At 40.1% G+C, this 13067-nt stretch overlaps 5 protein-coding genes across 7 annotated transcripts; 3 read left to right on the top strand and 2 right to left on the bottom strand.

The window, feature by feature from the left end:
• The first annotated feature begins 222 nt into the window (after positions 1-222).
• On the top strand, positions 223-1642 carry LOC129747516 (18S rRNA aminocarboxypropyltransferase-like). 2 transcript variants are annotated; one of them, XM_055741773.1, is made up of 4 exons: positions 223-644; positions 705-889; positions 952-1234; positions 1310-1642. In XM_055741773.1, the coding sequence occupies exons 1-3, from the start codon at positions 313-315 to the stop codon at positions 1230-1232; spliced, it is 798 nt and encodes a 265-aa protein (XP_055597748.1). In that variant the 5' UTR covers positions 223-312; the 3' UTR covers positions 1233-1234; positions 1310-1642. The 2 variants fall into 2 exon arrangements, with proteins under 2 accessions (XP_055597748.1, XP_055597747.1); XM_055741772.1 differs by lacking the exon at positions 1310-1642 and having other exon boundaries at positions 952-1248.
• LOC129747517 (peptidyl-tRNA hydrolase ICT1, mitochondrial-like) lies at positions 1319-2203 on the bottom strand. Its single transcript, XM_055741774.1, has 3 exons — positions 1931-2203; positions 1684-1866; positions 1319-1621 (listed from the first exon to the last, which is right to left on the bottom strand). Exons 1-3 carry the CDS (start codon positions 2090-2092, stop codon positions 1364-1366), a joined length of 603 nt encoding a protein of 200 aa, XP_055597749.1. The 5' UTR covers positions 2093-2203; the 3' UTR covers positions 1319-1363.
• A 606-nt stretch (positions 2204-2809) lies between these two features.
• LOC129747368 (tRNA (guanine(26)-N(2))-dimethyltransferase-like) lies at positions 2810-4980 on the top strand. Its single transcript, XM_055741540.1, has 4 exons — positions 2810-3155; positions 3220-3407; positions 3465-4544; positions 4600-4980. Exons 1-4 carry the CDS (start codon positions 2904-2906, stop codon positions 4784-4786), a joined length of 1707 nt encoding a protein of 568 aa, XP_055597515.1. The 5' UTR covers positions 2810-2903; the 3' UTR covers positions 4787-4980.
• Positions 4981-5021: 41 nt separating this feature from the next.
• On the top strand, positions 5022-5702 carry LOC129747369 (protein CFAP276-like). The gene is made up of 2 exons (XM_055741541.1): positions 5022-5250; positions 5310-5702. The coding sequence occupies exons 1-2, from the start codon at positions 5033-5035 to the stop codon at positions 5620-5622; spliced, it is 531 nt and encodes a 176-aa protein (XP_055597516.1). The 5' UTR covers positions 5022-5032; the 3' UTR covers positions 5623-5702.
• On the bottom strand, positions 5677-9975 carry LOC129747370 (serine/arginine-rich splicing factor 2-like). 2 transcript variants are annotated; one of them, XM_055741544.1, is made up of 5 exons: positions 9766-9975; positions 9114-9244; positions 8696-9054; positions 8406-8580; positions 5677-6981 (listed from the first exon to the last, which is right to left on the bottom strand). In XM_055741544.1, the coding sequence occupies exons 1-3, from the start codon at positions 9814-9816 to the stop codon at positions 8724-8726; spliced, it is 513 nt and encodes a 170-aa protein (XP_055597519.1). In that variant the 5' UTR covers positions 9817-9975; the 3' UTR covers positions 5677-6981; positions 8406-8580; positions 8696-8723. The 2 variants fall into 2 exon arrangements, with proteins under 2 accessions (XP_055597519.1, XP_055597518.1); XM_055741543.1 differs by having other exon boundaries at positions 5677-5952.
• Between the last annotated feature and the right edge of the window lie 3092 nt (positions 9976-13067).

The following is a 13067-nucleotide window of genomic DNA, read 5'->3' as shown; positions in this document are numbered from 1 at the left end:
CCATTTTGGACAATCGCGAGGAGGAAAAAAGGTACTTAACTTTAAGTTCATAGAATCGAACTATGTTTTGAACCTCGGTCGTACTTAATTTTGAGTTTAAAAAAAGGAGCGTGCATCAATAATGAGTTGTTTCTGGAGGGAAGAAAGCACATGTTCCAAAATGCAGAATCCAACAACCGAATCCGAAGGTTTTCTTCTTCATTTCGAATATCGCTGAAAACCCCGAACCTCTGTTGTTTACGTTTAGCTTTTCTCGCCCACTTCCACCCATTGGATAAAAATCCTTAACCTGAGCCGCCCAACATCCCAGTTATGCATAAAAGCAGGAATTTTAAGAAGAAAAATCACCGCCAGAATGTTAAGGGGGGCCACCAATCGGGTAGACTAGCTGAAAAGCTGTCGGATCTGTCCGTTAGAGATTCTTCCGAAGATGAACTGGAAGGTAGCGGAAGTGATAGTAGCGGCACCGAATCGCAAGATGAGTCCGACTCCGAAGAAGGAAGCAGTAGGAATAAATTCGATTTAGGCAAACCGCCCAAATTCCCGGTTAGCATGTGGGACCTGAACCATTGCGACCCTAAGAAATGTTCCGGGCGTAAGTTGGCCCGACACGGTCTGATTGACAATCTCCGTTTGGGACAGAAGTTTGTATTGGTTCAAATTTGTCAGATTTCCAAATAATTATTTTTTTCATTTTTTTTTAGGTTTCCAGGTTTGGTTTTAACGCCAGTTGGCGTAAATTGCGTAAGTCCACAGGATAGGGACATAATCGCTAATTCCGGGGTGGCCGTTGTCGATTGTTCCTGGGCACGTTTGGATGAAACACCCTTCAATAAGATGAAATCTCCGAACCCACGATTGCTTCCGTTTTTGGTGGCCGCTAATCCTAGTAATATTACGAAAAATTAAATTATTTTAAAAAATTTTGTTAATTGGTAGCTATTTTTACAGTTAACTACGGCAAACCCTGTAAACTCTCCTGTGTGGAAGCGATTGCAGCTTCTATGTACATAACAGGCTTTAAAGATGAGGCTCTTTGGTATTTAAACAAGTTCTCCTGGGGCCATTCGTTTGTTGAGTTGAACAAAGAATTACTGGAAGCTTACGCCAGTTGTGAAAATAGTAAAGCGATTTTAGAAGTTCAGAAACAGTACTTGGAGAAAGCTGAACAAGAACAGCTTGATCGGAAAAATGAAATCGACTTGCCTCCCAGCGATAGCGAAGATGATTGAAGGTAAAAAAATAATTCAAGCTTTAAGTACCTACCTTATTAAAAAAAAAAAACGTTATTTCTCAAAACTACAAAAAGTTCTTTTTTACATGTATCAATCCTATATTACTCGAGAAACAAAACAGCAAACCTTTACAATGTGGGTGCCCGTCGATCGGATTTGGTTTGCGAGCGTTGCCGTTTGACCATCAAACGCTCCCGAACAGCTTTCTCGTGACGACGTCGCAGCTTTTCTAGTGTTTCCGGGGCGAGCTCTTTCGTAACAGGTTCTTCTGCCTCCCGGATGAATGTTCGCAACTTTTCCAGGGCATCGGCCATATTCATCTGCTGCGATCGGGTCATTTCACTTTTGATCACCAGATAGCCTTCCTTTGTAATACGATTCTTTTGCTGAAACGTAAAATACGAAATTGAGACCAAATCGTTTCGAGGCGAAAATCGTTTGGAAATACCATTTCAGCTAATCGTTTCTTGGTATCTCCCGGGAGCCAATTGGCCGATTCCAGATGAAATCGGAGATCAACCTTAGTGCTCACTGTGTTTACATTTTGACCTCCTGGACCGGTACTTCGGCTATACGTGACGTCCAGCTTGTCCAATGGAATGTATCCGCTAAATTTACCATCCTTTGAAGTCTTTAGGAATAGAAGTAATATATAAATTTCTATTCAAATGTTTCAAATGAATTCAAGAACTTACCGGAGGTGCCGGTGTGTAGAGCCGTAGATTGCTGGTAGGGTAGATTTTGTCAAGTGAAAGATCGCTTTTGAAACTACAGTTTCTCTTTAGGATATGATACGATTGTTGCGGGAATCGAATACTAGTACTTGTTAGCAGCAACCGGAAGGCAATTCGATTCATTTTGCCTAAAAGAAGCCTTATATTTGAAATAAATTCTATATTTTGATTTGGTAATCACTCTTTTTCACGAAAACAGTACTTCAACGATTCACCTAAAGGGGTGCTGTAAGCTTTTCTAGCTAAATGAAATTTCTACTCACTTTATAGTATTAATTTCAGCGCCGTTAAGCGAGCAGCCTTCTACTCCTCTTTGTCCTCATCTCATTTGTCAAAGCAGCAAGAATTAACCAAACAATGAATATATTTTAAATATGTACTAGAACCTTTCAATTTTAGCAAAATAATCTTAAAACAATATATTTACATAATCGATCGTTAGAAGTGACTTTTGAGGTTATTTCTCTTACGCACACTCGCTCACTTGAGAAAAATGAAAGCAAAAATAACAAAATTTTGAAGATGTTAAGAACTTAGCTTTAAATATAATAAAATAATCAAAAAAGGTATAACGGTTTGCCAAACGGTAAAAAATAACCCCAATAACGAGCTGGCAGCAAACAGAAAACACGCTCGTTACAGCATAAACTGCTGTATTGGAATATTGTAATTTTCTCTGTTTGAATAAACGAAAGTGATAAATGTAAAAAAAACTCAGTACATCACTCTAAATTTAGATCTTAAAAAATTAGTAAATTAATTTTAAACGATGATTATAAAACTTTTCTGCAAGGAGAGAAATAAGACTTGACAGAATCCATCTCCTCGAAAATTTGTCAACAAAAGCACGCGGAAGTTTTTTGCGCCTCGACACCTTCCATCAGTGACCCCCGGCAAAATTGGTCCACTTTCCCAACGATAAAAACCAGCTAAAATGAGCGAAACGAATACGGCGGTGGAACCGGTCAAGCTCAAAACCATATCGGAGGGTAGCGCCAAACTGCTGGTTGGGGAACGCGTTTTCTACAATCCGGTGCAGGAATTCAACCGGGATTTGAGTATATGTGTGTTGGCCACTTTTTCGCGGATTTACCAGAAGGAAAAGCTCCAGCTAGCGCAGAAGAGGGCCCGGGATGGAGATCCACCGGTTGAAGTGGTTCCACTGGTTGCCGGAGAGAAGTGTGAGGTAAATAAAAATGTTTTGACTTCATGGGTAAAGGTGAAAATTTAAATTCTGGGGTTGTTTATAGAAAGGCCTACGAATTCTTGAAGCGCTGGCAGCCACTGGGCTGCGAAGTGTACGGTACGCTAATGAAATTCCCGGTGTCAAGGAAATCGTTGCCAACGATTACTCAAAGTCTGCAGTGGAATCCATCGAGGAAAATGTTCGACACAACAAGCTAGAACACCTCATTACACCCAGTTTCAACAATGCTATGTAAGAATAAGCTTAATTCTTATTTGAATCAAAAATTAAATCTAAATAATATTAAAGGACGCTGATGTACACATCAACCCAACCAGAGCAACGGTTCACAGCCATCGATCTGGATCCGTATGGCACTCCGGCGCGTTTCTTGGACGGCGCTGTGCAGGCAGTCGAAGATGGAGGATTGCTTCTGATAACGGCTACCGATATGGCGGTTTTGGCTGGTAAATCACCGGAAGCGTGCTATGTTAAGTATGGTTCGATGTCGGTGAAGACTAAAGCCTGCCACGAGATGGCACTACGAATTTTGCTGCGAAGTATCGAGGCAACGGCCACACGGTACGGCCGTTATATAGTTCCCTTGTTGAGTATTTCGGTGGACTTTTACGTTCGAGTATTCGTGCGAATCTACACGAGCCAGCAGGCTTGTAAGAAAAGCAGCAGTAAGCACTCAATGGTCTTCCAATGTACGGGCTGTGAATCGTTCACATTGCAGCCCTTGGGAAGTTTGAAACCCAATCCAACTCCAACGCAACCGGAACAGGTTAAGTTTGGAATACCAACGGGGCCGTTTGTATCCACCAAATGTGAACACTGTTATCATCAACACCACATGGGAGGTCCGATGTGGTCTGAACCATTGTACGATTCCTACTTCTTGGAAGAACTTTTAAGGACCATCGAAATGGAACCGTTCAAAAATCTAGGAACCATCAATCGTATTCAGGGGATGCTTTGCATGATATCGGAGGAGCTTCCGGACGTGCCGCTCTACTACACACTGGATCGTATGTGCAGCATTCTCCGACTGGAAACGATTCCTATGCTGAATTTACGCTCGGCGCTGATACAAGCTGGGTATCGGGTATCGTATTCCCACGCCAATAGGCTTTCGGTGAAAACCGACGCTCCGGTTAGCGTCCTTTGGGACATTCTACGTTGCTGGGCCAAAACCCACCCGGTCAAAAAAGAACGTTTCGTCAAAGGAACACCGACAGAAGTGTTGCACTCCAAGGAACCTGCCCAAGAGTACGACGTCATTACCATCGTTAAGGACGCCCAACCTGTGAGCAAGAAAAAGTCGATGACTAGATTCCAGCAAAATCCGACGCCACACTGGGGACCCGGAACGAGGGATACACTGATGTAGGTTGATTATTAAAACTAGGAAAATGTGATTTTACATTACTTTTCTTTACAGGGTCAACAACTCTCCGATGCTCAAAAGTGTGCAAAATCAAAACACCAAGAAAAAGCGAAGGAAGTTGGAAAAGCAACAACAAAACGAATCGGAAAACTCCAAGGAAACCACCGATTCGCCCGAAAGAAAACACCACAAAACCACCGATGTGACGGAGGACTGTAATGTGGAGGAAACAAAAGAGTAGAGACCGCACATGTGCAAAAAAGTGCACCAAAACAAACCGCAGGGGGAAATCGATCAAGCAACCCTGGAGACTTTTGTGTCAAGAAATTTTGCTGTGTGTGCTAGAAAAGTTTACATTTCCTAAATTCTGTTACTGTATACTCCACGAGTCGAGTACTGAACCAATCTAATAAAATACATTCTAACTGTTTAGAACGCTGATCTTTAAATTTGAACCAAAAAGAAAAACTTCCAGAAACTTGGAATAATGCATTGGAAATGTTTGTCGTCTCCCATAAACAGGGAACGGAACGATGATTACCTTCCGAACATCGACGGAGAAGGATGTTACGTGAAGTCCCTGCCAGCGCCCCCTCCAACCCATCCCAGCATCCGCTGGTCCGATGTGCTATGTCCGAACGAACGAGTTTTCTATCACCAAACGCTGAGTTCAGCTCGCAAGGCAGCCAAATTCCTAGTTCAAGCGTAAGATTATTACCTTCCAAATTTTTGTACATGTTTTAATTCCTGTCCCAACTACCCAGCCCCATCCCGCGAGACTCGCTAGACATCCACCTGGCAGCGGAATACGACCAAACGGAGCAACTTTTTAAGGGCCGCAATCAGGTCGTACTGCAGAAGGAAACCTGCAATGTACCAACGTTCCGAAGGTTGCGAAACACTCGAGATCTTAGCCCGGAAAAAATAATCCCCTTAAAACACCCTCTTCAAATTGGAGGCCTGGTGGAGAAAGCCTCGCCGAATAGTGTGAAGCTGATGAATACCGGACCGCATACTCCACTCACCAATCCAGGTTATTCGCGCCAAACCGGCGATGGAAACTTCTTTAACTATTAGGTGCGATTAATCGATTGTTCGGATGAAATAAAATTTAAACCTTGCATACTCGCGTAGAGTGGAAAAGCTTTTCAGCCTAATTGTACGTTTTATTTTTTCTGGTTCTTTGTCATTGCTCAATACAATCAGTATTTAGTGGTCAATGATTCTTAAAGGTATGTTTATAATATTCATTAATTAAATGTAAGAAAAAATAATTTTAAAACATCAACTTACCCTTTCTTCGATTATGGTGATGAGTTGTGTGTATTATCCGGGAACTTGCGCCAGGGTTATCGTGTTAGATTTGTTTGGAAAGTATCGTCGAGAGTCGTGGTAAATTTGGCTTATCTGAAAATAAAAAACTAACCAATGTTGGAATATGTTCGGAGACAGAAGAATCCTTAACAGTATGCTATAGGTAACCTAGAGGAAAATAAATCAGCTTTAGATGTTCATAATCGGAACCGGATAGGTTACGGTTCTGGATCGATTCGTAATTCAGCTATCTCTGCGCACCACACACCGTTCTTAGAATAATGCTCTCGAAAAGAAAGCTGCAAACAGCCACCCGCAGACTCCCCAACTTTCGGCAACAGTCTAATTTGCTCCGGCCTTCTCAAATAATTCTCCTTTTCTGGATTTCCACTGCGCTGTGCCAAATTGAACTGTACCACGTTCTCAGGTTCAAAAATCTCTAAGGTGCTCACGGGTTGTTCTCGTACACTTTCTATAGGTTGTGCAGCATCCTTTCCCATCGGAACAGACATGCAAAAAAGCTTGGTAATATGTTATCAAAAAACATAAAAACCAAAAAAAACATGAGCACTACTGAAACAAAAACAGAAAGAGAAAGAAAAAGAGAATAGCCAGCCGTTATTCCGGAAATCGTCCGCACAAGCTAGTCGTGTCCCGGATAGAAAATCAAACAGCTACACACACTGGTACTCAGCATAGCGGAAAACAGCAAGTCGATGTTCCAGGAACAATCGGCAACTTGTGTCCCCCGGGAGGCAGCTTTTAACAGCCGAAACTCGATGCGCAGTCTGTTAATCTGCTTAATCGCACCCCCAAACCGGGTGCACACTTTGCTTTCTCTCTGAACGGATCGGACAGCTGACACGTTACAGGAAATCAGTCCCTCCTCAAAGAAACCCCGACTACCGCTGACACAGAAATTTTGTGGCCGTTCGACCAAAAACTTCCTAGCAACTTCTCCGCGCTTAGTAAGTTTTGGGCTAATCTTGCACGCGCTCTCGCCGTTCGCGCCGAGGCTCAGATGAATCAGTTTCTGTTTCTCTCCGCCCGCTTTCACAGCTTAACTGGATACACTCTGACAAACAGGCAACAGCAGCAGCAGCACGCGACCGCAAATTTGCCCTGTGATTGGAATACGACAAACTGTTTAATGACTATTTTACTGACAAGAGGTTTTTTTTTGTTGGATGATTGTGTATGCTGCCCTTTTTCATAGGAAAAAAACGATTCCCCATAATTGGAAGTTTTCTTAATGGTGATTCTAATTTTTGTACGTTGAGAAATTCCGATTGTTTCTCACTTTGACTAAACATAAATTTGTGAATAAATCTGATCTTAGTATGTTTCGATACGATGATTTTGTGAATTAAAATTTACCTTTACTACAACTGATTTTTTAGATAAAAAAGATTGAAAATTTAACGGAAAGAACGTTAAAACTGTTATGTTTAACATAATTCAGAACTTCGAAATAGGTACAGGAAAAAGAGTTGCGAAATGAGCGAAAGACTTTTTATTTTGAAAAAAAAACAATCTCAAAAACGAACTTTCTGCTTATAGAGAACATTGATGTAAATAATTGAAAAATAAAATAGAATTTTTCCGAATTTGATCGAGTACATCGTTTGTATCTATTCAATCAGGGACCTTTTACCATAAATATGACATTCGTTACCCAAAAATAGACTGAGTTTTTCTATTGACTTTTGATGAGCATTTGACAATAATTCGAATTTACAGTCCTCAAAATTAAATAAACATATACCAAAATTACCTAAAACCACAGATAATTTGGCAACGAATGATGAGTTTTTACTTATCAAAAAAAAAAAAATAAATAAAAAAAAAGACAAAGAAAATTCTAAGATCTACATTTTATTTGGTCATTTGATTGCAATGAAATTATCCTTAATAGTAATAGAAAAATGGACTTTGAGTTCGTTTCGACAAATAAGGAAATCACAGTATGTTATAAATTTAGAGTTTTACATAATCGCCGAGTTAGCGCACAGAAGTTTGAAAATAACTTAACATCATTAATGTTGTTGATGCGAAAGAGTGAAATTTCATAAGAGTTTAAAGCTTAGAGCTTCTACCTCTTGATGGAATATAATTAGGAAAGTAATCGTAGTACTTCTTCTGTGAGTCTCGTGACGTGACTTAAAAAAATTCTTCTTGTTATACTGACTGTAATAGCCACTCTTGCATTTGGAAGTATCGAAAAAAATTAAGCGGTTGAATAGAGGAAATCGTCATTCAACTTTTTAAAAGTTTTACGTTTTTAGCAATAAGTTTGAGTCCGAAATCAAAAATAACAGGCCACTTATTCGGACTGTATCAGAATATATATTAACTAACAGCGGGTTTATAATAATTTTTCATGGGTGATTTGAAAAAGTTTACCCTTCCGGTTGTTTCGAGTATAAACTTTGTTTACTCTTAGCCCAAGCATGAAGTATTTGCTTGCCACTTCAAGAGTAGGTTTACTTTTCTGTGGAAACAACAAAAACGGAACAAAAAGCAATGCATGCGAACAATTAAATTACCTTCATCGACGGCCTTCTAGCCAGCGCTACTGTTAATCGAGAGGCTCGCTCGGGTGCTGCGCTGGTTTCCCGTTGTTGAATGTTTATACTTTTAATGCAAACGCAAACGTGTGTGTCATTCTTTCTTGTTGAAAAATATTTATGTTGCTGTGAAATTTGGCTGGATCGTTAACGTCTGTTGACAAAAATGGAAAAACATTGTTAATAGCGTTTACATTTTTCTAAGGTTACAACTTTTTTACACAAAATCGTACATAACGTAGAGATAAGATCTTAAACGTCAAATTTACCTTACAAGAGTACAATTCGCCCTTGTTCCTAATAATGCGATCCCCGTTCCACGGGGCTGCGGGATCTGGAGTCGCGTCCTCGGGATGATTTACTTCCTGTTCGAGAACGTGAACGGGACCGCGATCGAGAACGACGACCTCCACGAGGTCTCTCCGCAGAACGGGAACGACGTCGGTATCGGTCCCGGGAACGGCCTCTTTCCCGACCATTGAAACGACGGCCTCCGCCACCACCTCCATTACGCTGTGGGGAAGTTGGACGTCCATAACGGGCCATCTGTACCCGCAACTCCCTACCATCTAACATGCGCCCATCCATGGCATCGAGAGCCTCCTGGGCGTCACGCTTGTCATAGAATCTGTTAAGAGAAACTTATTTCAATCAAGGATTCTATTACAAATTCAAACCAAATTTTACCTGACGAAAGCAAAACCACGACTCTCCCGGGTGTTCCGATCGCGTGGAATATAAATGTCGCCCACTTCGCCACAACGCTCGAAAACACGTCGCAGATCGTCCGGGGTCGTACGATAGGTCAAATTATCGACCTGTTAACAATAAAATAAAACATATTTTTAAAGCATATTAGAATTGAAAGTTTGTTATTGATGGAAAATCAGAAAAAAAAGTTGTATTATGGTTAGTCCACACGGGAGTACGACGGTTGGCATATTGTCATCCTTCTTCCTTTATGTTGCGGCAACGCCACAAAATTTCAAAGAGATTATGACAAACGGACGTTATGCCAAACGTATAATGCCACGTTTGTCATAGCTAAAAAAAAATGGCATAATGCCAAATGGCCAAACGTCATACTCCCGTCCATGGTATGCTATGCTCGTATCTTTTCGATGAAAAGGAACGCTTAACGAAAAAAAAAACCCAGAGAAATTATTTAAGCTGGGTGAAAAATGTTCCCTAAAAGCATTTTGATTTGCCAGTTATCAAATAAAGCAGAGAAATTAAAATTTTGACCTAGCAGACGAAATTCACGGTCAGCGAAAAAGAAACATGGCAGCCATTGATCCGCAGCAAGGTAACACGCACGCAATTGCGGTCGCTTGCTTACCTTCAAGGAAACCATTCCTTCGATTTTCGGCGGAGCCCGTCCGTAACTCATCCTGATGGAGCTGCTCTGTAGTTCTCGCTCAAGACACAAATAATTGCTTTTGCAAAAACTTTCACCGGAGTGATTGGATTTAAGAAATTAACTTTTTGGAAAACAGACTGAACGAAACCCACTTCCACGCGTAGCAGCAGTCGGTTCACGTCTGGCAAAAAGTGTGAAAAGGAAGACGGCGCGCCGCATTTTCGAGGCGAGATGGACCAAATTGGATGCTAGCCGTCAAAAAATCAATGCAGGACAGGGGTGTCAGGAGTCCCGATTTTTCAAGATTTGTCCCGATTTTCGAGAGGCCGTCCTGATTTTTCAAAAACGCTTAGGGCATCCGCAGCAATCGCGAGCAAAGTGAAAATGCTCACGAGTTTAATCACTTCCATACCGCACCGGGGGTTAGTATGAAGGTGAGCAAAATAGGGCCGTTGCCGTCGGGACCGACAAAATCACCAAATTTGCTCACTAGAAAGGGGCGAGATCAAACATGCACTGAAAGAATTCTACCGTTTTAAGCAGAATTAAACAAACGAACGGAAAGCTGAAACTTTTTTTTATTGCGCAAAAACTAATTCCATGATATATTTCCGAAAAGCCCTTCAAGTCCGACGATTGCTTTCTGAAAATTTTGATTGTGCATTCCGTGTAGTAAACATTTTACTGACTCCCACAACCTTGAGTGAAGTTTCGAGGATTTTTATCGGAGTAATAATAATCGAGACCAGTGCGCTGTGCAGGATTTTTGTATCCAACCGTATGGGTGGCATTCTATTACTGTCCCCACCAATTCGGCTTTCGAAACGGGGTCTCTTAATAAGTTTGCAACTAATGGGACCCAGTTTTTCGGAGCAGCAACTATTTTCGGATAGAAAAAGAAGTTGAAGATTTTAGCAGAATTAAACAAACGACGTCGCAGCGTGTGGATGTTTGTTGATATTCATTTAAAGAAAAAAAGTGTATGAGATTAAAATTGTGGATGATTTTTTTTTTTCTGAATAACCAGTTGAATTCGCAATTTCGTTACATTTTTTCGGGTTTATCCATGCAGGAATTGAACGAGAAAGTGCAATTGCTGGTTCTGATAGTGAGTTATATTTATTTTGTATTTTATAGGTATTGTTTCGGATTTTTTTCTACCTAGAATTTTGATAACATTTTTTCCTTTCTCACTCAATTTCAGATAAACAAACTCGAAGCATCGTATTTTATGACCAAAAATGATCATGTAAACTAAGAAGTATTAATTTAAGATTAAGATTTTCTTCAAAAGTTTTCTCAGTGCAATGCCAAATTTAAAAATAATTATGCTACCGCCCGGTGCGCAAAAGAGTGAGTATCCCAAAACCGGTCCGCTGAAATGAGCAAAACCGGGCCGCGTATACTCACTTATTGGTGCGTTTGCTCTTAAATCTAGAGTTTGTTTTGATTAGGTCGTATGAACCAATATAAACAAAACTGAGTTATTTGCTGCAAACGATTGATAACCATTGTAGTATGCAACCCCCTGGCAACTTGACGTTTCCCATACAAATCGCGTGTGCCAGTTTTTTCTGGTTCTCTGGTTCTGTCAAATCGAAAATCAAGCGACTTAACATGTCGGAAGGGCGCATATGGAAATATGGTTTCTTTTAATCGATTCAACAAATGAAAAAAATGTTAAGAATTGAAAATTAGCTCAGTTATACGAAGAGTGAATTTGTTTTCAGAAGTTCAGTCGAAGCAAACGGCATACAGGCGTAAATCTGTGTGTCCTTTATAAGGTTTAAAACTTCTGGACTGATCAAAATAATTCACTAACATACGGCAGATTTTTGGGAAAAGAACCCCCCGCATGAATCGGTATTATACAATAACGATTTCCATTGTCTTCTTCCCAAGACACACGAAAGATTAGCTTTATAGTTTTGGATTATTAATGTACGATTAAACTAGTCTTTTTTTCATGGAATGGAATCGTTTGGACGCACTTTACGATACAGCGAACGGGTCGTTAAGTAGAGTAACCATTCATTTTTTTTGCTTTTTTCTTTATTCAAATTGTAGCTAAAAGATAGATGTTATCGTTATTTAATCTTCAATTTCACGTTTCGCTGACGCTACAGCTTATCTTCTAAAGATCTTTTAACAATTAAAAATAATAAATGGTACCTTCTATCTTTCATTATTATTATTACGTTCAAATTAAAAACATTAGGAGTTTTTTTACAACTGTTTATTAGACACTTTTAAAACGATATTGTTATTCACATACCTATAATAAACATTGTTTCTTCAACCGAAATTTCATGTTTCCGAGCAGCCGAGCGTAACTGCCAGGTTTTGTCCTCCAGCTGCAATTCATCGCCTTCTCCTTCGGGAGCAGCCCTAACATGTTTTGTTCGCTCCATGATTTTAGAGACGCCTTTCAGCACCGCGTTTGCCATTTTCTTTTCTCGATCCTCCAGCAACGTTTCCTCCACCTTTGCCTAAGACTTCAGGCCTGAGACATCCGTCTATCTGCGCCTGAAATAAAATAATTCACTTTAAGAAAAATTAGTTATTATCAATGAATAAATCGGTGTACTCACCTTCGCACATTCGGAGCCGGCGCTGTCGGCTTCTAATCCTTTGATACGTCGGAACCGTCGCTTTTGCCTTCCAGACCGACCCAAAACAGTAATATTCGCGATAACTGTGCCGGGAGATGATTTTTTTCCGGCATAAATTCGGTCACGTGGGGTTTGACAGCAGAAAAATTGGGGGAGCGTTGCTAAAATAATCAATTTTATTTCATGATTATTGATTTTATCTTCCAGGAATAATAGTTTATCTTATCGGCGCGTTGCTAAATTTTTCATTCAGTTTTTTTGAAGATTAATCGTATCTTTTAGAAATAGTTTTAACTCGTTTCTAGCGAAGGCACATTAGCAATGACCCAAAAGAAATTCTAACTATAAATATAATCAGAACTGAATAATTCGAAAGATTAAATGTATGGTTTTTCGCTATGCGGGCCCTTCCACCGAAACTATTGTTGACGATCATACACAATAAATGTAAAACAAAACATTACCACAATCATCATCGAGTTTTTTTTTTTTTTTTTTTTTTTTTTTTTTTTTTTTTTTTTTTTTTTTTTTTTTTTTTTTGTTTCGATTATAGTCGTTTTACCATCATTATGGCATTCGCGACTTTATCAACGTTGCAGTTGGCGGATCGTTATTGAAAAACTTATCCAGTACAACTGCGTTCGATGTTTACTCTTGGGCTCGAACTCG

Source organism: Uranotaenia lowii, chromosome 2 (assembly GCF_029784155.1).
Source record: "Uranotaenia lowii strain MFRU-FL chromosome 2, ASM2978415v1, whole genome shotgun sequence".
In the NCBI taxonomy this organism is placed as follows: Eukaryota; Metazoa; Arthropoda; class Insecta; order Diptera; family Culicidae; genus Uranotaenia; species Uranotaenia lowii.
The sequence above is the reverse complement of the archived record's forward strand: the minus strand, read 5'-3'. Positions and strand labels throughout refer to the sequence as shown.